This window comes from Vidua macroura, chromosome 1 (genome assembly GCF_024509145.1).
Source record: "Vidua macroura isolate BioBank_ID:100142 chromosome 1, ASM2450914v1, whole genome shotgun sequence".
Taxonomy (NCBI): Eukaryota; Metazoa; Chordata; class Aves; order Passeriformes; family Viduidae; genus Vidua; species Vidua macroura.
Window position 1 is genome coordinate 143,015,361 of NC_071571.1, and position 25,541 is coordinate 143,040,901.

Sequence of the window (25,541 nt, forward strand, 5' to 3'; positions counted from 1 at the left end):
TCCTGGCAAACTATCCAACACATTTATTTCCAATTTCATTGTTCATTTCTGATACAAAAGTCAAACTTTCACAGGTAATTCTTCAGAACAAAAAACCTAAATGATTTATACATTAACAATTACAGGCAGCATTTATAATGTGCAGGACAAAATGTACACTGTTTAGAGGAGATACAAGCTGTGTATCCTGCCAAGATTTAAACAAGGGTTATATAGACTAGTGCTGATGATTACATTTCACAGCGACAGCTGTAGGCACTGCCTTGAAGCAAAGAAAAGACACAGTTCTGAACAGCTGTACTTGCCTCATCCTCAGGCCCCAACTCCTCATTTCAGGTTTGGAGAAAAGCCTTGGTCCTTCTCCATATTCATAGAACAGTTCTGAATTCATCAAAAATGAAGCTTGGCACGTGTGCTTCAACAACCTGAGGGACACAGGAAGGCAGAGTCAGGCATTTGCATTATCCATTTGTTGTCCATTCATCCATTAACAAGCATGTCTGATCTATGACCGAGCACACACTACTGACCTGAGCCAGCCTGGCATCAGGATGTGCTCCCAGATGTGCACAAGGCAAGGAAGGAACAGCACAGCCAGGGCTATGAGGAGATGCCAGGAGCACAGGTACAGAGTAGGAATGCTGCTGTCCTCTCTGCTGTGCTCCACACAGCATCAGCTACAGCTGCAGGACTGACACAGAACTGTGGGCTGGGAAGAGGAGACTGGAAGAATCTCACTCTCTTCACTGTGAATATTAGCTGGGAAATGGCTATTGAATGCTTATGCAAGAACCACAGAAGTACAGTTTTTACAGCAATCAGGATTATGACTTATTTTTAGTACTATGTATAAATAATATATAATCTTCAAATGTAGTTAAGTTGCATTTAAACATGAAACAAAGTCTCTCTACAAGTAGATTTTTAGCATTTCCCTTGTATGTGAGACAAGGAAGCTGCCTGGGAAATCAGGCTATGGCAGGAAGTGAAGGAAAGACTGGATACAGTGCTTCAGCAAAATTTGGACTTTCTAATTAGCTGTTTGCCCTGTGTTTAGAATACTGCTAAGTTTAATATTACTTGGAAATATCTTGGCACTTCTACTTTATTTCTTACCTTCCCAACAGCCCCCAGCATTGTATACTGAATATTAAATTTAACAGACTAGTTTGAAAGTAGCACAAAGGTGAAATCCTTTATTTATCAGTATTCATCTATTTATTCCTGTAGTAATGGGACTGAACTCTACAAACCAGGGCTGCTTCTGCATCAGCAGGACCCTGATCTATTATTTGTTATGTTGGCTCATTTGTAGTACAAATGGAAGGTGTGAGCAGTGTCTCCCTGGCCAGATCCCTTCATTTGCTAAAGTTGAGTGGGAGCACACATTCCCTGCTCCTTTTTCCAGGGAAAATGGTTGGGGTATTTAGGGGCATATTTAGAGATACGGAATTCTTTCTTACCTTTCTTGGTAACTTGGTGTACCGAATGTAATCTTCCAGAAACATGAGGGCACCCACTACATCAGCAGGCATTTCTGGAATCTTCTGGCTAAAATTAAACCACCACAGAGATCACACTCTTACTAATCAACCAGTTACTTGGATTAAATTACAGCCTTCAAATAACACCATTTCCACTAGCTGTCATGTGGTTCCATTAGAAATAGAAATAGTGTTTTAATCTTCTATTTAGTAAAATACACTGTTGTTATTGTCTAATGAAATCATGGAATGGTTTGGGCTTGAAGGAACTTTGAAGATCATGGAGTTACAACAGCCCTGCCATGGGTAGGGACAATTTCCACTGGACCAGTTTTCTCAGGGCCCCATCCAACCTGGCCTTGAACACCTCCAGGCATGGAGCATCCACCATTTCTCTGTGAAACCCGTTCCAGTGCCTCACTACCCTCATGGGAAAGAATTTCCTTCTAACATAAATCTCAATGTCCCCCCTTCTTTTAGTTTTAATCATTCTCCCTTTTCCTGACCCTGTCTGCCCATGTAAAAAGGTCCACTCCACCTTTTTCATAAGATCCCTTCAAGTACTGAAAGACTGCAAATGTCAACTATACTCTGTTAGAACAAAAATACTGAAAAAGCAGTGCTTTTTCACTGCTGAAGTCCTCTTCACAGAGGTGATACTTGGGTAAAAAGTAAAACATGGATACCTTGTACACTGCTCCATCGTGGAACGAATAAACTGACCAATCAGAGCCAAAAATTGTTCTGTGTATCTTGAGTGAAACTGTTTCAACAGGGTCAGGAGCCCCAGAACCAAAGGAAGCCAGTCAATTTGGTCAGCTGGCCGCTTGCACACCACTCCTGCACATAAAAAACCCAAAACAATACATGTTTATAAACCAGACCATATTCTTCTAGCACAGGCTAACTTATGTAATGTAGTCTTCATGGCTTTTTTGTTGTGTCCCCTTCTGCTTGCCCACACAAAAAAGTCCAAAACTAATGTTAACAACTGCATGTCTTCCATGGCGAATGGCTTAATGATTTTAACTGAGTCATAGGATAGAAAGAGAAACCCAGGAGTCTGGATTCTGTTTCCTACCCTATTATATTTGGCTTAAATAGTATAACAAAACTGTCTGAACTGAACTGATAAAGTCAGGAACTGTGTATTTTCTATGAAGGTAATTTTACTATCTTCTCTACAGATGATTTCACATAGGTTTTAATTAGATTTAGAGAAACAGCAACTTACACATTACCTAAATTTCTGTTGTACTGAAGTTTGGGAAACTGGGAAATGAGGAATAGGAAGTTGACGGTGGGAAAATATGGCAGACGTTTTGTTGTTATGTAGATCTGAGGGGAAAAAAAAAAAAGAGTAGTACAGGTCTTCCACAAATTATTTTTTTTCTCAACTAAGGAAAAAATAGAAAAAAGCAAACTGCACCAAACACTAGACTGTATATCTGACCTTATTTAATGGATTGTGAATGCCAGCAGCTTCCAGATAAGCTGTGATTTCATATAAAAGAGTGTTGTCTTCTTTAGGATAAGGCAGTAGTGGGTTCTGATAATGTGCTTCAATATCAGCCAGTATTGCCCTAAAAGGAAAATAGATTATATTATATAATTTAAAAAATTACCCCTGAATAAACCCTACATGATGCCACACGTCATACTAATAATAACAATCTCAAAGGTACAAAAAACTCTATATGGCCACAATCAAGAGTAAAACACCTTTTCTGGAGTATCTTTTTACAAACATCAGATTTGATTCAAAATCAGCATCACACATATTCTGTTCCTTTTTCTCATCTAAATATGATTTCAGAACCAGGTATAAAAAAATGCTATTAGAAACTGCATGTTCAAACTAATTACTTGCCAAGTACTTATTTTTAATGTTTTTGCTGGGTTAAAATTCAAATACTGATCAACAAAAATCCACACACAAATCACATTCCACATTTTGCTGTAGATTTTAGATTTTGTAATTTTTGGTTTTTGTAATTTTAGATTTTAAGGATTGCTGAGATGAACAATTACATCACAATAATACATGCAGCTCTTCAGAACATTTTGCTTCTTACTTATTGAGATTTTCCAAAGCAGCAGCCAAATGCTTGGAGTCAAACCTGCAGGAATAATTTAATTCATTGGTAATCTGCCGTCTTAAAATCTGCATCTGACCAACCTGTTGACACAAACACAAAAAGGGTGGTGTGTTATACTGAATGCAATGAAGGAAGGGTGGAGCCAAGGACTGACCCCAGCTGCACAGTGCACTCAGAGCAGAGATGTAGTCATAGTGCTTGAAGTTTACACACAGTTCCTGGTCACAGGTACAGGCCCAGGGAAAAGGGCACAAAAAGGTAACAGGTATAAAATGCCAGTTACTTGCTTTTCATTGGTCAGTGAAAATGCCTGGACTCTGTTTCCCACCTCTCTGTAAATCTTAGGGTCAGCACAGCAGGAGAAGAAAACATCAGAGAGGCTCATTGCAGTCAACCTTCTCCTTCCCTGGCCTTTCCTGTTCACTCCAGCAACATAAGCATCCACAGCACTCTGAGAAACACTGGTCCCATTGTATCATTACAGAGACAAGATAAAGAGCCAGGATAGTGGGACAGCTTGTTCAGATCTTCAGCACCTGCCTTCTGAGGCAAGGCAAGTCTGGGAAATGCTACTGCTCCAAACTTTATCCTTGGGCATATCATGGTCACAAGGCACTGCGAGGAGTTCCTGACACTGAACACTAACTTAGTCTGCCCAGATCAGATCTCTAGTGCCAGACTCTGGTTTTGGTGAACAATTTCTTATGAATCTCAGTGCTAAGCACTTTGTGGAGTGTGAGGTACCCATACAAACGAAGCTCAGGAGCTCTTGGAAACCCAGGCCTGCTCCCCTTGTGATGCTACATAATTCCAAGTCAATATAATACAATATAGTAAAATAAGCAGATTAAAATATCACAGAATCACAGAACCATTAAGATTGGAAGAGACCCCTGAAATAATTGAGTCCAACCTATGACCAAACACCACCTTGTGAACTAAATCCTGGCACTGAGTACCACATCCAGTCTGTCCTTAAACACCTGACAGTGACTCCACACTTCCCTGGCAGCCTGTTTCAATGTTTAACAACCTTTTCTATGAAGAAATTCCTCCTGATGTCCAACCTGAACCTCCCCTGGTGCAGTTTTAGGCCATGTCCTCTTGTCCTGTCACTGTTACCTGCGTCTTCAGAAGAGGCCAACCTCTGCCTGGCTACAGCCTCTTTTCAGAGAGTTGTAGAGAGTTGTAAGGTACCTCCTGAGCCTCCTTTTCTCCAGGCTAAACACCCCCAGCTCCCTCAGTTGCTCCTCACAGGACTTACCCTCTAGACCCTTCACCAGCTCTATTGCCCTTTTCTGGACATGCTCCAGCACCTCCATGTCCCTCCTGAATGGAGGGGCCAATATAACCAAAGAGCCTCGAGTGAATTTTAACTAACAGTAAGTCACATGAACCTACCTTCATTATGGAGTCTAAATAAGCTGTCCAGATCTTCTGTGTTTTTGCAATTGCTGCGGAATAAACCTTGTTTGAATTTGCTGAGAAAATAATAAGGGTGAGGCATTAAAAAAAGAACAAGTAAGAAGAGAAATAAATGCAATTGTACAAAGACAATAGCTTTCTTCCATCTTAACCAGTAAGCACTTACCTATGATTCCTTTGAGGGGGCTGACAGCACTCATAAGTGCTTTTAAGGTATCTTGTACTGACCTGTCACGCAATATATTTTTCTGAAACATACTGAGGAAATTCTAAACAAAAGAAAGAAATAAGTAAGTAAAATTGTCACACATGCACTCTATGATTAATCTTGATGGCACTGGAGCCTTTTTTAACAGCAGGGGAAGACTATTTCCATAGATGAAGAGTTGAGGAATTCTGTAGTTACAATTTTTGCTTTTTGGAGTTATGTTAATCAATGTTACAACATTAAGGATCCCCCTTGTCAGTATCAAATATCCACTATGGACAAGTAGTAATTCAATTTTTCAGAAAGAACTGTGTTTGTTGATACTTATTTCCCTTAAAATCTCTAAGCAGGCTAGAACTAGATTCTTCTCAGGAAACAAAAAACTTGGTTTCACACAACAGGTACTAGGGAAACAGTAATTTCATAGAATTGACACCTGATGTATCATGGTAGACCCAAACAATCTTTGTTGATATCTAAACAGAAAAATAGAAGATGACCTGAAATCAACTTTTAAGTACACACACAGTGTACACCTTCAGAAAGCATCCCCACACAACCTGGAATTACACAGCACCATTTACTTAAGAGCACCAACTTCCATAATTTTATCTGTAACTGAAATTCTCACTTTTGGGTTGAACAATCATTTTCAAAATGCTTTTAATTTAACTTTACCATTTCAGTAATTAACAGATTTTTTTAAAAAATTCATTATTAAACAATGAAGCATTGTGGCCTTGAGAAACTGACGTTCAAAAATTACCTGCAGCTCCTTTACAATCATGAAACACAGCAGCCTGTCTAAGCCATTGAGACCAAAGGTACCCAAAGTATCTTGGATCTCTGAGAAGAGACGACTATTGGTTACTTCCTGATGAGTTTTGATATCATACCAGGTATTCATCTGGTCAATGTAACATGTGATTCTGAGGGGAAAAAATCAGCAAACAACTTCAGAAAAAGTTGCAGACAGTTCCTGTGATACTCTCAGTAATGAGTTACCTTTCTTAGACAGATGAGAAAGACTGTCTAAGTATCTCTGGTGATGTTTAGCTATTCCTCTCTCCACCAGGGTTCTGTCACCCGTCCCTGATTTCTCTCTCCTCCATTTGTTTAACACACTGTTTTCCTTCTTAGACTAAAATCACCACTTTTCTAGACTTATATTTAAAATGCACAGGATGGACTGGGTAAATCTGATTTTATATAAAGATATGACAGCTGAGGAAAAACTATCTATTGTATTTTGGTTTGTGTATGGTGGAATTGGAGCTATCCAATGCATGGTGACACGAAGTACTTACTTTGGGTCTGTGATCCTCAGGATTTCTCTGCAAAGACGACCAATAAATGTTACGGATTCGTCCACAGGTGTGAATTTTGGTATAGGAATATGAGTAGACTGGTATATACTTTGCCAGTCTTGAATCTGAAAAATAAGTTTTACAGTAATTTGCAGTGTTCCCATTGCACCTTTTAAATTTGCTTAGAAATTTTCCTTTTGTTCCATTTAAAAGGAGCACACTGTAACACAATATTGTAAATTACACATAGCAGAACACTATAAAAACAGAATAAAGCTAAGAGAAGAATCAATCTTATTACAAAAATACATTAAGATATTCTAGTTTGGGTAATTTCCTCTTTTGTACAAATAATGAAGGTGGGATGATGAAACATTTCAGAATGAGCTGGGGGCAGATGTTTTATACACTAGGTAGCACATTTGGTTGAAGTTACAATGGTATAAACAATGGGTACACATGCCATCAGTCACAGGCTCTAACAGCCAACTCTAAAGACATTTATCAACTTTTTTGTTGTTTTGGGGTTTGAGTAGCACCTTTGTTCTTAAGAAGTTATTGCACTCCTGTTCCACGTTGTAGTTAATAATACGAGACACTTCCTCTTGCCAAATTTTTAAACCATATATGTTGACATAATCCTGGATATATTCAAATGATCGATGGAACCCATCCATTGTAGCTGCCATTTCTTTCAGTTTGGGCATGAGTTCGCTTGGCTGGAGACAAACAACAACAAAAAGATAAGACCAGAACTGTGAATAGGTAGAATTAGAAGAAAATGTTAAAGGCTTCTAAATACCCTTATAGAGCAACCTCTAGAACATTTCAGTAGGTCCAGCCAGATCTGAAAAGCCTGAGAAATTTATCAAAGTTTGATATCTGAATTAATTATTACTAAATATTTTTTCCTCCCACTTTTTGTATTTATTTTTGCCTTCAGTGGTACTATTGACTGATCTGGGAGATTCAACAATCTGGACAGGATCAAAACAAGGAGTCACTTCTTATTTTATCATTGCCTATCTATGCTTACTTGGCTTATGTGACCTGTCAATCATCACAGACAAAGGCAGTACTGTGAATTCAGAATTGAAAGGACACTTTGGAATAGAATAAAATAAATATTTTTTAATTCTATGTACTCTTGGCAGTTTATGAACTCATTTGAACATCAAATAAAGAATTCCAAATAACCTTCAGCAGTCCAAAACCTTTTTCACAAAAAGGAAATCTGCACATAAAAGCATAAATTATTTTTTATAAGGCAGTATAATAAAAGAGGTCCCTGCACATGCAAGATACATAAAAAATTAAAACCAACCTTGGCTCTAGGATTAAAGATGAGGCCCCTGTGAAGAGCCAGAGCCACCCGTTTTACCAGCTCCTTTCTTATTCCATCCTCCAGTAATTGTTTTGGGTCCACCTAAGTAGGAGAAACACTTTTCCTTTAAAGTCAGAAAGGTATAAAAAATATAATTTATTTTGTACCAAGGAAGATATTGAATATTTTTGATAAACAGGAAAGCACTGTTAGCAACCACCAGAGCTTGTTCAAAGAATAAAAAATGAACATTCTTCTCCTAGAGAATAAATGATTTCTTTAACTTGAATGGCAAAGGTTTATAGTTCCCATATTCAAATTTTGTTCATGATCCACTGAGAATGTTGCACAATTCTAAGAAGCTGGAATGCATTAAGAAGTGTTTGTTTCTTCAAGAATACTTGCTTCTAGTTCTCAAAGAGGTATCAATGTAGCCTTAATGTAAAACTGCAGGACAGATTATACCAATGGAAGAAACAGCTCTTCAGAAAAGCTCTCCAGCAGGAAAAACCTCCAACGATCACTGAGTACAGTGATGAATCTATTAACAATGGGGACTGTGGGTTCCTAGGAAAAAATATAGTTCCTTAAAAAAAAACATAGTTCTTATCTGGCTGCCAATTTAGGCATCACTGTTTGAAAATTTGTATGCAAACTTATATTTTCTTATCTTTTTATTTTTCCTTGAGGTATCATATATTGTGCTGAAATCTGTGCTAAAGTACTAATTGCTATCAAACAACCTTTTCCTATTGAAATAATGGATCATTACCTTGATGATACCAACTAAAGTAGTTTTCATCATGAGGATACCTTCAGTGAAGATTGAAATTGCATGGGTTAGCTTGGCAACCTGTAACAGAAAAAAACTCATTGAAGTAATTCAATAGATGTAAGTAATTACTCTAAAAAAAGTTCATATTTCCCAGTAGTAGCTTCCTATTTTCTATTTAAATAATTTGCGCTGATATACTTTCAACTTTACATCTTGTTCTAGACTTACTTATATAATTACCTTTCTTTTAGTCAGATAAATGGAAGTGTATTAGCAGTAGGAACGAACAGGTACCTCTCAGAGGCTTCAGAGGGATTATGGAAGGGAAGACCAGCCGTATCTTGTGTGCACAAATACTTTGGACAAAACTCTCAGCTGGTACCTTTGAGCAGGCTGGGAACACAGCTCACAGTAGCTGTTCTGTAATAAAGCCTGCTGCCACCGTGAGTCCACCTCAGTATTTCAACTGATCTAATATGGTAGCACATTCACTTGAAGTTTTACAATTATTTACAGTTATTATTATCCTTATGCTCAGAGTTCACACAAGCCAGTCTTTTGCCTTTCAGGTGTTTACAATACAGAATAGAGAAGACACATTCAGATCTACAGTTCAGCAGAAATTTTAAGTGAAAAGCTTTAGAATAAGCTGTTTTCCTTTTACCGCCTCAAAATAAAACATTACTGAACACAGCCTTCTCCTTCACTCCTACCCACACACAAGCCAGACTCACTTTAGGTTTAAACTCCCCCATGAGACTTTTTAATGTTCAGGACTGAACATCAGCTTAATCAGAGATCACAGCTTGTTTGCAGAAAACACCGAACAAGTGAGCACTTTGGCAAAATCTCCAGGGAAAAGCTGGCATCTTAACTGATTATTAGATTCTCTGGGGGAAAGACTGATCTACTCAGGTTTTTGTGTTGCATCTTCCTCTACTGAAAATAAAACCACGTAATTTTAATGTTTGCTCACTCTTCCAGACTGGTTACAATGCAGAAGAAAAAACAGAGACAAAATGAGCAACAGCAGCTTTATCTGGTCAAATCAACGTGCTTCTATCCTCTCCTCATTTGAGAGCAGCAAAAAGCTTAACCCTGCTGGCTTATTCAGTCTTTGACCTCCTCCTCTTGGAACAAGAATGCCAAATATGGAGGGATTCATTTCAGACTCAGGTTTTCAGGGTTCCATCCTCTCCAATAAATAAAAATATATTTATGCTCATTTATACATTTATTTAGTTTTTATTCCTCTCCTTCTCTACAAGATAAAATGTTTAAACTTCTACAAACAGAAGTGCAAAAGTTACTCATCTATCCTTGTGAAACCTAAGGTATGCTCACAATAACACCTGTCTGTTTTAACTTAAAGTCAACAAATCTGATTTCACTGTTAAATTGTAACTCTATGGAGCTGTATAGATTTAAACTTAGGGTAAAGTTGGCCACGCATAAGGTTTGCTTTTTCAGAATTCCCTGTTTTAACTGCACCTCATATCGTGGTCCCAGCTGAGCGTAATCTCGTAGCTTGTCCTTATCAAGGCGAGTAGGCACTTCAATAATATCGTGAGTCTGAAGCTTTATGATTTTGAGAAGAGATGTAAACATGCTTTCTGGAATTATCTGTAGAACCTTTGTAAATGAGAGAAGAAACACCCCCAGTCAGTATATTCTCATTAAGAATATAATCCTCAATTAAGAAAAAATAATTAGAGAACAAGGCACTTATGCCTTCCAAGCACCCACCTTTCTCACGTAGGAAACCAACTCGCCAGAGTAATACTGGGACACACTGAGAAGGTCGGGACTGTTCGCTTGATTGATACGGAGAAGTGGCAAATCAAGAGCAGAAGCAAGCTGGAAATAAAGTTAACATTTTAACTTCACCTTTGTTTTTCTGATGAAAATTATATGCTTGAATTCTCTTGCTCAGGCTCTTATCTTATGACCTAAAGTACTAGATTCTTCCTAAGGAGCAGTGTTATACCAGGCTTTCCAAGAGAAAAAAAAATTGTTAAAAGTCAAAGAAGTCCAACAGCCCATAAGGCTACCTTCCCTAAGGTTGTCAAAATCTTAACAGGTGCATGGGATGTTTCAGTTGTAATTTTATATTCTCATTCACACTAATTCCCATTCTTATTTCTACAGAGGATATTTTCATCTGAAGCCAGAGCTTCATTGACAGACAAATAAAACAGAGAACATAACTTTTTATATTCCTTCAGCCTGTTCTGATCCATATGCAGAGGATCCCATCTGCGCACCAATGCCTCCAGAAAACAGCTGTAATGAGTAGAGGCTGGACCACGAGACTTATGTGCTTTACAGCAGGAACGTAATTGTTGCATTATAAAACATGCATAATTTGTTTTTTTTTTTCTTAAAACTAACCCTGAGTTAATTCAATACTATCTAAAAAAAATAGAAGATGCTGCTAAGAGGAAGTCTTAACTGATTTCAGAGCTTAAGGCCTTTTAAACAAACTCTTTAATTGACCTGCAGTGTTCAAGTACATTCAGTGTTGCTCATACTTACCTTTAGGAAAGTGGCTCTGAGTTTAGTTACCATAGATGGACTGACTCTTATACTGTCTTGCATAATAGATGTAAAGCTGGAGTAGGAAACAAACAAAACCAATCAGCTTCTTCCCCTGGAACTGTTATTTTCAACTGTTTAATTGTATGTCAACAGCACCAGTGTAGTGTGTAAATGGCACAGGAGATCACTAACAAACTTTGCTAAAGGAGGACTTAGGTCTGAAGAGATACTGGTTAGAAAAACCCTGTATGAAAAAGGGGAGGTGGGACAAAAGACAAGGCATCAGGGAGTGTGAACAGCCATGGCAATGAAGTAGCAGCTCAGCAAAATCCCACCATGGAAACAGAGTTCCTGAGCTTTAGTCTTTCCTCATTTGTTTTTGGTTGAAAAATGAACTCCAGTAATTTAGAGAACACTTAATAAGACTAAAGGATGGAGACAGGAGGTTAACAGAGCTGTTATAGTTAGAACACGATAGGCAGTAAAAAGTTACACTATCACTTAACCTGCAGTTAACAACCTGAGAAGGATGGATGTTAATTCCTATTCAAGCTGATTATAATTCAGTATACTCAACAACTCACAGAATAATGCTTCAAGACTGTTTTTAAATGGAAACATTTATAGTCTTACAAACATTTATGCATGTTATTTCCCACAAGTTTTACAAATAGTTACTGACTGGAAGAAAAAGTTCCTGCTAACATACCTGTCAATTAATTGCCAAGCATAAGAAAGATCACCAACTATCTGCATGGTGATCAAGACCTCTTCTTTAATGTTGATAGTTCGGATCATCTGATGGAGAAATTTGCGGGTATCAGCCAGAAACTGGCAAACTTGCAGGTTACTTTCTAGCTGGTGAAACTCTTGGACCTATATTAAAAAAAAAAAAAAAAACCAAACAAAAACTCATAAAAGGACTCCTTTTTTGTTGTTTTCTATTCATCTTTAAGGACAGCAATACAAACAGAATCAGTAAACTGACACTTCTGGATTTTAGCAACAGTAAGGACACTTAAATCCTGGCCTGTTATAGAGTATATTAACAATAAATTTCACAAAGTTATTCAAGAAGGTGTACTGTGAAACATCTTTCTGAGTACTCTTTTATAACCTGGAAATAGAAGCAGCACATACAAAAAAAATACAGATTTTTTTTTTTTTTTATTTTGCCTTTCCAGTTACAAATGAATTTATTTTCAGAATTTCTAAAAAATGAGTAATATTGCCAAATAATGTTAACTACTACATTAATTTCTTTGAAAAAACCTACAAACCCCTGCTACAGGGTGCATGACCTTTCATACTGTATTTTATAATACCAAGGTTTAAACAAAACTGCTTACCGTATATATGTAACAGCAAAGATCTAATAGATTTAAACATTTGTTAAAATGCAGATCTGTTTTGTATCTCTGCTATTAGACGTCAGTACATGTGTAAAATATGCTGTTGTTCCAGTTCCAGAAGGAAAAGGTCATTTATCTCAAAATGTCTTTGCCATACCTCTTCCAAAGCCTGTATTAGCTGCACGGTTTTTCTGCCTGCTGCAGTGGAATCATCATAGTTCAGAGACATTATTTGCTTGGAGATTTCTCTGAACCAAGCCTGGAGATTTTCTATGAAAGAATTAAGAAAAATTTAATGAAATCTCTGCATATATGATGGGTAGCAAAAATAGAGGAAACTTGCTAGCCAAAAGAAACAAACAATTATACACATAGGAGATAATTTTTACAAGTTTTTATTTCATTGGTACATTTCTAGTCTTTCAACATGCAAACTTCACATGCAACATTAAAACACCTACCAACATAAGTAGGCATTTAAAAAACCCTTATTTTTACACCAGTTCAAGAGAAAAAAATAAGTGTTTCAAAAAATAGTGCAAGGAATTTGGAAAGAAGCACAGATTCAACTTTTAAGTCCTTAGAGAACTTGTAGAATACCTCTCAGTGTAGAGGAGAAGTAAAAGAAAGTTTGAAAAAATGCTGATGCAATTGAAATCCAGGTTACAGCCAGGGAAAGAATAAGGGAAGAGGTAAACCATCCCTAAATGTAATGGACATGATCTTCTCACTCTTTTGTACATAGAACATGGTAATGTGAACTCCATTATACATATAGAAGTGAACTGACATTTTATAGTTTTAACTGGTATATCTAAATAAAGGAATGAAAAATGCTTTTAATCTAAATATTAGATACCTAAATATTGCCTACATATGGAGTATGTGGTGAAAACCTGAAGAAGACAAGAGATAAAGAGAACTCTGGCAGCTCAGGGACAAGAAAATTGATCTTATATTGTCACTATTAGACTCATGTATTTTATTTTGGTATCACTTTAGAAATATAAATAGAAATCACTTTTTCCTCGGCAGTATAATTTTTAATAATTACCATTTTTCTCCACTCTAGTAAGAGGTTTAACTCCTGAGAAGACATCAGCAAGCTCAGTCATCCTTTCAGATCCCTCTTTTTTATAGTTCTCCCATTTTGCTTGTTTTTCTGACAGCATCTGCTTGAACATCTACTGAAACCCAAAGCATTTGGTTTACAAAACTGGAAAGGAGGCATATCTCTATAGATGAAATAAAATACTGAAAACAGATGGAACTGACTAAGTGATTACTACATAACTTCAAGATATTGCCAGAATATTAAAACCAAAATTAAAAATATTAATAAACACAGACAGTGTGATGGACATACAGTGACAGAAGCTTACTGAATGAAAAAGCTATGCAGATTTTTAGATTTTTAGTCACTTTTAAAAATACCCAGCTGATTTTTCAGGTTAGATATCTTAGAAGACTCTGGTTAGCTGCACATTACCTCTTTTAAAATGAATTCAAATTGAGCTGTATCCAGAAGTAGCTGGAAAAGGATCCTGGAATTGTACCTCGAGTCTGTTAAAATTTGATCCTTTATCTGGCGGAGACGTTTGTTGTTTGGATCACAAGCTGAAAATAGGAAGACAACATTTCCCCACTGTTACATAGAATTTGGCCAAACTTTTCAATCTTTGTGAATACGTTCTTTTTTAATACTTGAAGGCAAAAACATTTTGCTCTCGTATGTAAATCCTCACTTGTTTTCCATTTACATGGACTAACTCTTCCTTTGAATAGACATAATTAAGGTTTCTGTGATGCTTCAGCCTTCTTAAAACTTCTGCAGGCTTCTGAAACTAAATGTGAATTTTGTCCATCTGACCAAGAAGCCTTGAGATCAGTATTTCTAAAACCATTACAAAAATTGTATGGAGGTGTAACAGAAGCCCTCTTGTATATCAAGAAGCCTCAAAGACAGCCCAAGGATTCAAATAAGGGAATGTCTAAATAGGTCACACCCAAACTCACATGAGAGACATTACTCAACAGTTTCAGCTGAATTTCAGTTTAACAGAACAAAAAACTTGGTTTCAACGTGTTAATTACTAAGATTTTAAGAAGTTGGGCACTGCTTTCTTTTTGGAGCTGGATAAAACTTAGAATGATGTTTTTCTGCAGATCAGAAAAATTTATTCAATAAGATCATTACTTCTACTAATTTTTGTACCTGTGTTCAGCTCACAAGAACTGAGGAAATGCATGTACCATTTCAGACAAGGCTTTAGGAGACTATTTGCAAAACAACAGCTCAACAATCTCCTGCAAACAGTAGAGGAAACTGCTGACTTCAACAGCAGCAGAACTGAACTTCCCTCAGGGCGCAAAATGAAGCCCCAGTGGAGCAGTACTGAGAGCTCAGCAGTGTCTTACCGGTGTCTGCAGTGTGCAGCATCAGCCAGCGGATGGCCACGTTGCAGTCTCGCAGACAATTCAGCAGCTTGGGAATGTTGTCCAGCACCAGCTCTTCCCTCAGACAGCCCTCCTTGAGGAACTGCTGCACCTGCGTGCGCACTCGCTCGGTGACTGCAGCGTATCTGCTGGCCTTGAAACACACAAAGCCTGCATCAATAAAATCCTTGCCTCAAATGGAATACACCACGTTCCCGAGAGCTTAGTGGGCACACAGTTAAAAAAAAGTGCTAAAAAAATTATTATCAATACTATTAGGCAATATTATACACTGCAAGTGCATGACAAAGGATGCAAGATTAACTTTAAAGCAAGGCAATACTTGTCTAAGATTTATATAGCCCTCAAAGTAAAGTGAGAAAGACAAGAAGTAGATGTTGCACAAATATTTCTCACAGGTGGTCAGGGTGAAAACCTTTAGGAATAAAACTCTGGAATGACCCAAAGAGACCCAGAAGCTAAAAGCAGACACGTAAAGCTGAGAGAAGACTTTGATAAGCAGTTTTCCTGTGTCAGAAAACAGCCTGCACACACAGCACACGTGTTCCCACAGAAAGTAGTTCCAGAGTCCAGGCTACACAGGAAGCACAATGTTTCAAAAATGCAGACTTTTTTATGTATCCACTTATATACTCTCTAGGAATTATTCCTAAGAAAAGGTACTAATATTTTATTGCCTAAAGGGAAAGAAAAACAACAAAAATCTATCACAGAATGGAGATACTTATTTGTCACTGTGAGACAGTCATAACAAACTGAAGAACACACTGTATTTAAAAAGGCTTCTCCCTATTTGTTTTACAGCATGCTGTCTTTTTATACTCTTTCACAATGTTTATACTTATTCATTGGTCAGAATCAAGCAACGTAATATTCATCGGAGCAAGGCAGCCTGCCCCTCCTTTATCTCTCTCTCTCCTTTGTTTCCAGCCTGAAGGCCTTGGTAAAGCTCCTTTCAGGAGCAAAGGCAACTCTTATCAGCTCCTCTCTTTCACTAACCCTTTCTGACTCACAGACCAGCTGTGAGTCCCTTCCACATTTATTATTAATTGAGTTCTACTTGGTTAACTTCTTCCCTAAAGATGAAGGAAAAATTTCTACTCATATTCCCTAAGTTTGCCAGACAATATAATACATATATTGTATGCAGGAAGAAAAGACCCATGCATTATTGATGTCACATACTTGAGATGCTCACACATCTTGCATCTTGCTAAAAATACTTAATGCTGGCTTATGTACCTGCTCTTTGACATTTGAAAGATCCAGTGTGTAGTTGAGGGCAGTTTTAGCAGCTTTGTAGGGTTCCCATGCTTCTGCCAGATTGACAGTGATTCCCATGTAAATGCTAATGACCTAAAATTGGAAGCAGAAAACAAGAAGTTGTATTTATGTTATTATTAAGAAAAATACAAGGTTTTCATCTAGCAATATGACAGAAAGGGATATGCTGTGGGTATAAATGAGAGATAACTGAACTTTTTTGGTAGCAGTACTTTTTGGTGTACCACCTTGGGAAAGCAAGAAGACTTTGAAACAAAAGGCACACAATTAATTAGAAGCTTAGTTCTGAAAACAAGATGACAATTCTTTCAGTCACTATATATGATACTCAATTTTTTTTCTCCATGAACTCATGACTTATTTTTCATTTCCATGATGCTCTGAAGAAGATTGATAAAAGCAACTGGGGAAAAAAACTATGATAGGGAGGGCAAAATGAGATGAATTAATCTTACTGTGAGGATGCCCAAAGGACTAAATTAAACTGTAATGAATCTTTCACAGTGACACAACAGAATGAAATTACAGTAAAACAGTATGATTTTTGAGGAGCAAAGAGAAATTGATTTCAGACTCCTAGAACAAGTTTAAGAATGATTAAAAATACAGAATTGTGAGTAAGTAACAAGTATTTGTAAGATTTTGTAAGATAATTGATTAAAAACTGAAGACTTGGTTTACTGATAGATGAAGGAAGTACAGAGCTGTAGGATTACGAGCTTTGTCACAATGATGCTCCAATATTCCTCCATACAGGCATGATAACACTGTCAGCCTTTGAACTCTTCTGGCAGTGTCAAAGAAAGGCAAATGAATGGGACCCGGGTCTACTGATATGAAGATCTCTCTCATATTGTTGAAGTGAAGCTCATTATTTCCTATAGATGACAGTTCCTCAAAAGGAACTTCAGGAAGTTCAAAAGGAACTTAGCACTTCAACTGCTAAGAAAAATTTGAAATCAGCCTAGGAGTTGAGTATTTTGTATGATGCAGCTTACTTATCCACACCTGACCACAAGAAGATAGGTGTTGTCTAAAAATATCAATTTGTACTATGAAGTCAAGTTAATAAAAATGCTGGCATAATCAAAAATTGGCAGTGTCATGTTCTCATTTCTAAAAATAAGCCTGTAGTTCTCCAGAAACAGAGGGATTCTAATGTCTACTGGAATAGTCAGCTATTGCAGTTTCTTCCCTACCTGCTTTACTGCTCCACTTATGGTATAGAAGAATACAACTTGAAGCCAACAGAGATACACACATTAACTTACAGTTTCTTTGTTAAGTCTGATTCCCTTTGATATAGACAACCTAGGGACTCTATTCTTGCATACCAGCCTATTTCAACAGGAGTTTTTGCAGACTAGGGATTCTGGATGGAAATCCTAAATATCAGTACTGAAACGTAGTAATTCCATTTTAATTACTCCTGGAAAGGTCTATAGAAGCACATGTAGTGACAGCTTTAGCTTCTGTATTATTTGACAATAGCACAGAGCTAATCCTTAAACAAGTTTTCAAAGAACATCAGTGTGGGATGATTTGTTGGGGACCAAGACTGTCCTCTACAGCATTCTTGACACGCTGGTAGAATTCACCAGCGGAAACCACATGAAGGTCAGAAATGACAAATACAGAGTTCTGTACTTGGGACAAACCCAAACCCTTGCAACAACACAACTGGCTGCCTGTGTCACAATCATGCAGAAAAGGACCTAAGTGTCCTGCTGGACAAACCAAACATGAATCAGACATGCAGCCTTATAACAAAGAATAATCAGACACTGGGCTATGCCAGACTGCAGCCAGCAGATTGGAGGAAGTGAATCTTTCCTCCTAGTCAGCTCTCATGGGGTCTTATTGAGAGAAATGGGTCCAGATTTGGGCTCCTGAGACAGACATGCACAAACTGGAATGAAGTGAACAGGAGGCCACTAACACAACTGTGGGGACACAGTATGTGAGAACACGGTTTGCTTAAGCTGGAAGAAAGATGTCAAAGAAATCTCACTGTGGTCTACCACCACCTAAAGGGAAGTTACAACTACGACAGAGCCAGACCCATATCAGAGGTGCACAGTGAAAAGACAAGAAGCAACAGCCACAAGCTGTAACAAAGGTAATTCCAGTGGTAAAGAAGGAAGAAATTCACCATGAGAGTGAAGAAGTGCAGCCACAGTTGTCCATAGAGGCTACAGAGTCTTCACCTTAGACATTTACAAAGCTAACTGGGCAAGGCCTGGGCAGCTTGATTTAGCTTTGAAGTCAACCTGGCTTTGAGGAGAAGGCTGGACTAGAAGATGTCTAAAATGCCTTCCATCACACATTTTCCTGGGACTTACTTTATCTTGATGGTATTAGAGTGCAGTTGACTGAAGCATTTAAGACAATAACTTACACTTTCAAAGAACAGCCTTCCATGCTTATCCAGAGTGTTTGACTTGGACTTCTTCACTCTGAACAAAGTAAAATTTCCACAGAGAAGAATCTGTTCTAGTTTTAGGTTGTTATTACATTTCTGTAACACATACTGTAACAATAATTTCAATTGTTCTTATAACATTAAATCCAGGGAACAGTTTTAAAACAGGATTAATTTTTACCCAATTATCTGGAAAGTATTTATCCACAATCTCTCTCATTTTTGCTTGTTGAGTGTGAAGAATAGAAGGGTCAAAATATAGTATCACATAGAGCATAGCAGCCTGAGTAGCCAGGGCAGTGCTGCGGTGTTCTGGTAATGGATATGCTGAAACCTGGAAAAAGTAACAAAACAAAGCTAAACATAATACAGTGCATCATAAACCACCTGAAAATATTATGGGACACATTAAAGAGTGCAGTGTACAGATACTACAGGGCAAGAAGTTTATTTAGGTAAGCTGGACATGCTTACTCATACAGCATATTTACCAGATGTATTTCCAAAGTGTAAAAGTTGACTGCATAGATGTGTGCTACTTTTAACAGGCTACAGTAAGATTTTACTATGCTGTAAATGAGTCAAGTAAGACATGTCCAATCATAAGACATTAAACAAAAATGATGCTTATACTGCAAGGCTGGCCAAGTACTGCAGCAAATTGTCCAGAGAGGTTCTGTGGTTTGTACCTCTGGAGATACTCAAAATCCAACTGGATGCAGCCCAGTGCAACCTGCTCCAACTGACTGTACTTGAGCCACATTGGACTACCTGACTTCAAGAGTCCCCACAACCTCTGACATTTATTTTTTTCTGCACTTCATGATTGGGTAATTAACCTGAGAATGAATTTGATGCTCCCCTTTAAAGCCCTCTTTTATCTCAGGGTGGCTTACCTGGTTGTAAATGTCATCTGACCGTAAGCGGCCGATAACCATGCTAATGAATGTTTCACTTATAGGAACCCTGCTGAAGTAACTCTCGGGGTAGTTTGGAGGTCTTTTAGCTCCAGGTTGGCTCGAGTATCCAGTGCTTCGAAGCAATTTACAAATATCATCTAAATTGGAGTCAGCAGAGGATCGGGCTGCACTGTTTTACAAAAAAAAGAGGAACAAAAAAATGAGCTATGTGACCTAATAGTTTCCTTTTCTCCCACCCCTTGTAACCACACCCTTCTCACAAGAAAATTAATAAATACTAAAGTCTAAAGGAGGTTTTTGATTGTTTATTCCATTAATACCATGTTATAGGACACTGGTGAATGTCCATACTGAAATTCCAGATAAGCAGAAAAAGAACAAACAGAAAATTAAACTCAGAAACAGAAAGAAGGAGCTTTATATTCAGAGAAGAATTTGTTCCATTTTTTCCCTTCTTTTTTAAATTTTCATTTTCTTTCTCCCCATTTCTGGATTCCCCTTGTCAATTTACTTCCACATTCCAGAGTTAAAGAACCTCTCATTATATACTGGGAGGCATAAACATAGTTAAAGCAGTATTTTATATGTGTGGAAGGATTTGCACTGATACCCTTTAAGACCCCAGCTGTTATACCCTGATGCTGAGAACTTACTCTGTAAAACTTGTTATTGATTTACCTGAAAAGCACTGTAACTACAAGAAGTCTGACTTGCAATACATTTGTCATCTAGATAGTCAGAACTTTTCAGAAAGTTTCCTTGCACATTTGGGAACCTGTGACACTTCATAGCTGGCACTTGCAGCCCAAAAGCTTTAGCTGAAAGTTTATTTGTGGACTTCAAATGTCTGTTGTAACAGAATGAAAAATCTGTTGGTCATTTTGCAGCTGAACTTGCAAACACAGATAAAAGCTAAAGCAAGGAGTTCTACTGGTATTCAGAGAGCTCTGCTGAACTATCTGTATAAAGACAGCTGATTAAAAAGGTGTCAATATTTCCACTTATCTTAATTCAATGACCTAGATTACTGAATATACTGGAGGGTACACATCTCAGCCTTGAGTGCTTCAGTACACCTATATACATGACCTGTATCGGTAGTAGGAAACCAACATTCTTTCTCTGACTTCTCCTTCAATCTTCTGGTCAATGACCAGTAGCATGACTCCATATAAATACAGGGCTTCACACTGTTTGGAAAGAGAAAGAATGAAGAAAGAAAATCACATAGACATGATTTTGAAGCAACATTTAATGAAAAACTTGTATTGGCAAATTAACCCAATGTCAAAAACGTAGTCAACACAACATGAAAAATGGCAGGCTGAGGATTTTTACTCATTGTCCTCCTTGAAGTGAGTCACAGCATTTCCATGCATTTGGTAAACTTAAATTTTTGTCTAGTTTGGCTCTTACTGAGTGGGTTAATCTTCTACTATTACAAAACTAGTCAATACTCACTAGAAGCTGTTTTCCATCTTCATTAAGGAGGACGGTTTCTAATGTTTGCTGAATGTAAATTCCTTCATTGAGGTCATCTAAGTATCTAGGAATCATGACAAAAACTTTGGTCATTGACTATTTTGCTCTCAAACTAGAACTCAATCAGTGACATTTTTTGTGAAAGTCAACAGATGCATCAGAATATTTCCCTAATACAAGAAGCATGGTGTTTTTCAGACAAAAAAAAGAGAGGCTCTCCTAAAAAATGAGAGACTGGAACCCCTAGTTAGCGTCAACCAGTTGGCAAAAGTTTCCTTCCATATCCTGATGGTGTATGTGAAAGACACTGGAGGATACCTGGCAGCTTACAGCTCATCCTTGTAATCTTGTCATGGGTGGATACAGCCTGGGAAGGCTGCCATGCAATAATGTAGTAAAACTGTCATATTTTCAAGTTACCTAAGTATAGCTCCTGGAAATACCATAAATTTATCTCAATTGCAAATTGGAAGGTAGAGCTAGAAATAGAGTACGTTCACCTGAATTAACAGAAGATTTATTCCTATTAAAGGATTTTCTAGTAACACTACTTAATAAGTAATATCAAAGATTTAATCTTTTCACATAGCATCAATAATAAAACCAACTCTCATGTTTAAGATTCTCAGTAACTTTTTATTAGAGCATTTCATGAAGCCTCAATTTTGCTTTTTACATGTCAGAGTAGCAAGCTTGAGCATATGGCATCTTCACTGAAAAATTAAGTTCAAGAAAATAACACCAATGAAAGTTAAAAAAACCGAACTACCTGATATTCTGTTTTGCAAGACCAAAAAAAATTAGCTTAATAATATAGATTCTCCTTTTATTAAAAAAAAAAAAAATCTGGACAATCTCTAAGGTAAAGAAAAACTAACTCAGATTTACAATTCAGGAAATGAGGTAGAGAGGTTAAATGTTTTCAAGTCATATATTAACCTGGTAGGGAACTGCTGGAGTAAAGGTTAGCACTCACTCCAGCAACCCAGGTTTGCTGGTGCACATGAATATGCTTCAATAAGGAGTATATTGGGTCTCTAAGGAAAAAGCTTCTCATCAATAAGATAAAACAGTAATCTGGTCTTTGAAAATCCGTATGTATTCAAGATACCATACCTGTTTAAATCTACAATGTATTTATGTACACTCTGAAAAGCTAAATAAAATCTTGTCAAAATTTCAATGTTGTTTTCACGAAATTCTTCATCTAAATCCAGTAACTCAGGCTTGGCTTCCAGTTTGCCTTCACATGTTTCAGGCCCCTGAAAAACAGAAACTCACCTTTACAGACAACAGTTGACTTTGATCTCTACTTGACTTCTCTACAGTAGGACACAGACCACGTACAACCACCCCTGTGTGCAAACCAGAGTTACCATTTCTTACCAAAACAAGGATCTGTAGTTTTCTAACCTACTTTATGGTTAAATATTGATTCCATAAAGATGAGTTTTACACATTGTTACAATCTGCAATGACTTTAAATATGATTTATCCAATGTAACCAATGGAAAAGAATAGCCATGCTTTCAGTAAAGCTCCAACACATCTGAAGGCACTGAGTGCTTTCTGTAGTGCTATCTCCCTGATGGAATTTCTTCCTTTACACATTTCTTCTGGTTGACTTCTCAGATAGAAACCATAACATTGAGCGCCCACAAAGCTTAGTACTTCTCATACATTCAAACTGCTTGAAAATCTTAGACATATTTTTTTTCCACAGACTCTACATCTAGCACAGCACTTGTCTCCTGAATTAATGCAGAAACTTTGATATTAAGAATCATGGGGGAAAAAGAGTTGGGATGAAGAGCCTGACTTCCTTAAAGCGATTGTACAACTTTTCTAACCCTTTACCACTGTCATATTTCTTATAAGCACCATGCAGTCTTAGCATCACCAACTAAATGAAAATAACGCTAAAGTTTAATTGGAATTATTGTTAAAATTTAATTGAAAATACCCAGCTGACAATCCGAGTTTTAAAAAATACTCTTCTGCTTCTCTTTCTGTGCAAAATATCTACATAAAACAAAGGATAAAAGCAGGTGCCAAACTGCCTATGAAGTTCAAATGGACAAAGAAAATAGTCTCAACTTTTCAAAACTCAAATCTCTCCTCATTAAGTAATTCTAAGAACTGTGAATAGAGAAGGGGTGTATTTACAGTAAAAATATCTGCAAATTCTCTAATCTCTGCTTTAACAGTATGACTTCTATGGATTTATTTGGTTTTAACGATGAAAACCAGCACACTTATGCTTTCTTAACATTCAAAAATACTGTGGCTTTAAGGATTACTGTATTTCTTACCAATTACAGCTATCTGCTTTTAAATTTTCAAGTAATTTGTGTAAAAAAAAAAAAAAAGACTTCTACCAAGCACTTTAGATCTAAAGTTAACTGTGAAATCATTTGTGCTCTGGATTTTCAGTATCCAAGCCTCTAGGTGCCTGAAATCTACAACTCCTACTACAATGAAATTGACTTAAATTTTAGAAGTGCCTCCCTTGCTTTATTATTACCATTTCTTGTACTGTACAGTCCAAATAAAGTCAGATTAGATAATCTCTGATGTTCCTTCTTAATCATGGCGGAAAATGACAGAGGGAATTTAGTACTGCAAGCTTAATTCTGAAAGAGAAATAAGGGCTTTGCATGGACACTTCTCCTTGACTTATTTATTTATTTATTCAGCGCATGTGACAAGTCCAGAGGAAGAACAATCACAGCACTGTCAGACAGGAAAGCAGAAAGCAGTTTTCATGGCTGCAAAGAATAAGCTACAGATTAACAGAAGAAAGATGGGCATACTGCCCACGGCACTGCTCTGAAGGGAAACAACCAACCATGCAGGCTCAGAACCTCCTGGAGGAAGTTTAATTTAGTGGTCCTGCAGGAATTACTACTACTACCACTACTACTAGTAGCAGCTCCCCAGAATCCAATACTCACGTTTTATATAATTGGTATCTATCAAAATTCACAGGCCAGATGACTCATCAAACATTTTGGAAGATGTAATAGTAATAAACACAATAGTCAGGAATGGCTGTTTCACAACCTGAAACATCTTAATGTGGGACAGCAATGCTTTAAGGAGAAGTTTAACAATAAAAGGATTTACCTTGAAATAACTGAAATCAAATATGATATCTCCATACTTCTGCTGATCAGCCTTGTCCTTTAGCCTGAAAACACCAGGAATAAATTCGGAAAGTCTCAGAAGTTCTGCAATGATGGCATTTCCACAGGAAACAATCCGAAGAATTGCCTGACCACAGAGATTGTTTTCAGCCAGAAAATCCACCATTGTGGAGCTGGATGTGACAGAGCAGCAGAAGTCCTGCAGTCTGATTCTGATCCTTACTCTTTAGGTTACTGGAAGCAGAAAGCCTGATGAAGAAACCAGCCGCGCCATTAATAACCTGTAAAAACAAACCCACACACATCCAGAGTGGTTTGTGTTCATGTTTTTGATCATTTAACTTGTGGATATTTAAGCATACTCTCCAATCTTTCAAATTATGAAATCGAAATTATCCACAGCTTTGTAAAATGAAAAAATGCACAGAATTCATTTTCAGCATGTACACTTAGTTTGAGAAGTGACCTGTTTGAGCAGGCAGGGGAAGTGTGAACTTTTGAAGAACAGTTGAAGAACACTATTAAAGAATGAACCAGCCACAAATACTGAAGCAATTATGACCAGGCGAGGAGATTGGGCCCAAGGAAAGCAAAGCCACTTCAAAAAATGTGTTTTTAAGAGCCACTTTAAAAAGACAACCAAAGGAATCATAAGGGTTTTAGCAATAAGGAAAACTTTCATAGCAAATGGAAATGACACAGCTCCGTTCCTTTATTTATTGCTAAAGAACGAGCTTCCATGCTGTGGTTGCATTTCCTGCTCACTTGTATTCGTTCACCCGTTTCCTGCGGGACACGGCGTGCAGTACCAAAAATAAGCGTCTGTGCTTCAGAAACGGGAAATTATGACCAGGTTTGACTTTTCACCAAACACTTTCTGAACCACTGCGATAAATTTAAGATGACAGTGAGCTGTCCCAAGACAGTTCTGACCCAGAACGAGCGCCCGGAGCCCTCCCGGTCCCCAGTGCCGCCGCAGGCTCTGCTCCACAGGGAGCACAGCGGGCTCCAGACCGGCAGCGGCCGGACAGGCTCCGAACCCGGTCCCGTCCCGTCCCGCTCCGTTCCGTCCCGCTCCGCCACCGTCGAACTCACAGTCTGCACTCAGGCGGCCCCGCTCCCTCGGCGGCTCCCGCCGGCGCCCGCCCCGCCCGGCGCGCTCACCCTGCCCCGGGAGCGCCTGCGGGCAGGGACGGCGGCGGCTGCGGGCACGGGAGGATGGAGGGAGGGTGGGAAGGATGGGAGGGAGGCGGCGGCGCTCCCGACGACGTAGCCGAGCCCTCCCATCACATGACGGCGCCGGTTGATGAGGCGGTTC

General features: G+C 38.0%; 2 protein-coding genes across 3 annotated transcripts in view; one reads left to right on the top strand and one right to left on the bottom strand.

Moving 5' to 3' along the window:
• WASHC5 (WASH complex subunit 5) lies at positions 1-25,441 on the bottom strand. Of its 2 annotated transcripts, none has more exons than XM_053978248.1 (29): positions 25,388-25,441; positions 24,204-24,504; positions 22,194-22,339; positions 21,057-21,141; positions 20,685-20,785; positions 19,572-19,764; positions 18,857-19,009; positions 16,212-16,325; positions 14,931-15,102; positions 14,002-14,129; positions 13,567-13,696; positions 12,670-12,782; positions 11,870-12,036; positions 11,158-11,233; positions 10,369-10,479; positions 10,114-10,254; positions 8,620-8,700; positions 7,848-7,949; positions 7,063-7,242; positions 6,524-6,648; positions 5,983-6,145; positions 5,175-5,277; positions 4,985-5,064; positions 3,560-3,663; positions 2,938-3,067; positions 2,726-2,822; positions 2,171-2,324; positions 1,464-1,551; positions 1-425 (listed from the first exon to the last, which is right to left on the bottom strand). In XM_053978248.1, exons 2-29 carry the CDS (start codon positions 24,387-24,389, stop codon positions 369-371), a joined length of 3,480 nt encoding a protein of 1,159 aa, XP_053834223.1. In that variant the 5' UTR covers positions 24,390-24,504; positions 25,388-25,441; the 3' UTR covers positions 1-368. The 2 variants fall into 2 exon arrangements, with proteins under 2 accessions (XP_053834223.1, XP_053834214.1); XM_053978239.1 differs by having other exon boundaries at positions 25,319-25,406.
• The window catches only part of NSMCE2 (NSE2 (MMS21) homolog, SMC5-SMC6 complex SUMO ligase), a 127,540-nt gene continuing 127,440 nt past the window's right edge, over positions 25,442-25,541 (top strand). The window contains 1 exon segment of the mRNA XM_053978258.1: positions 25,442-25,541. Coding sequence (XP_053834233.1) covers positions 25,442-25,541 — 100 coding nt within the window.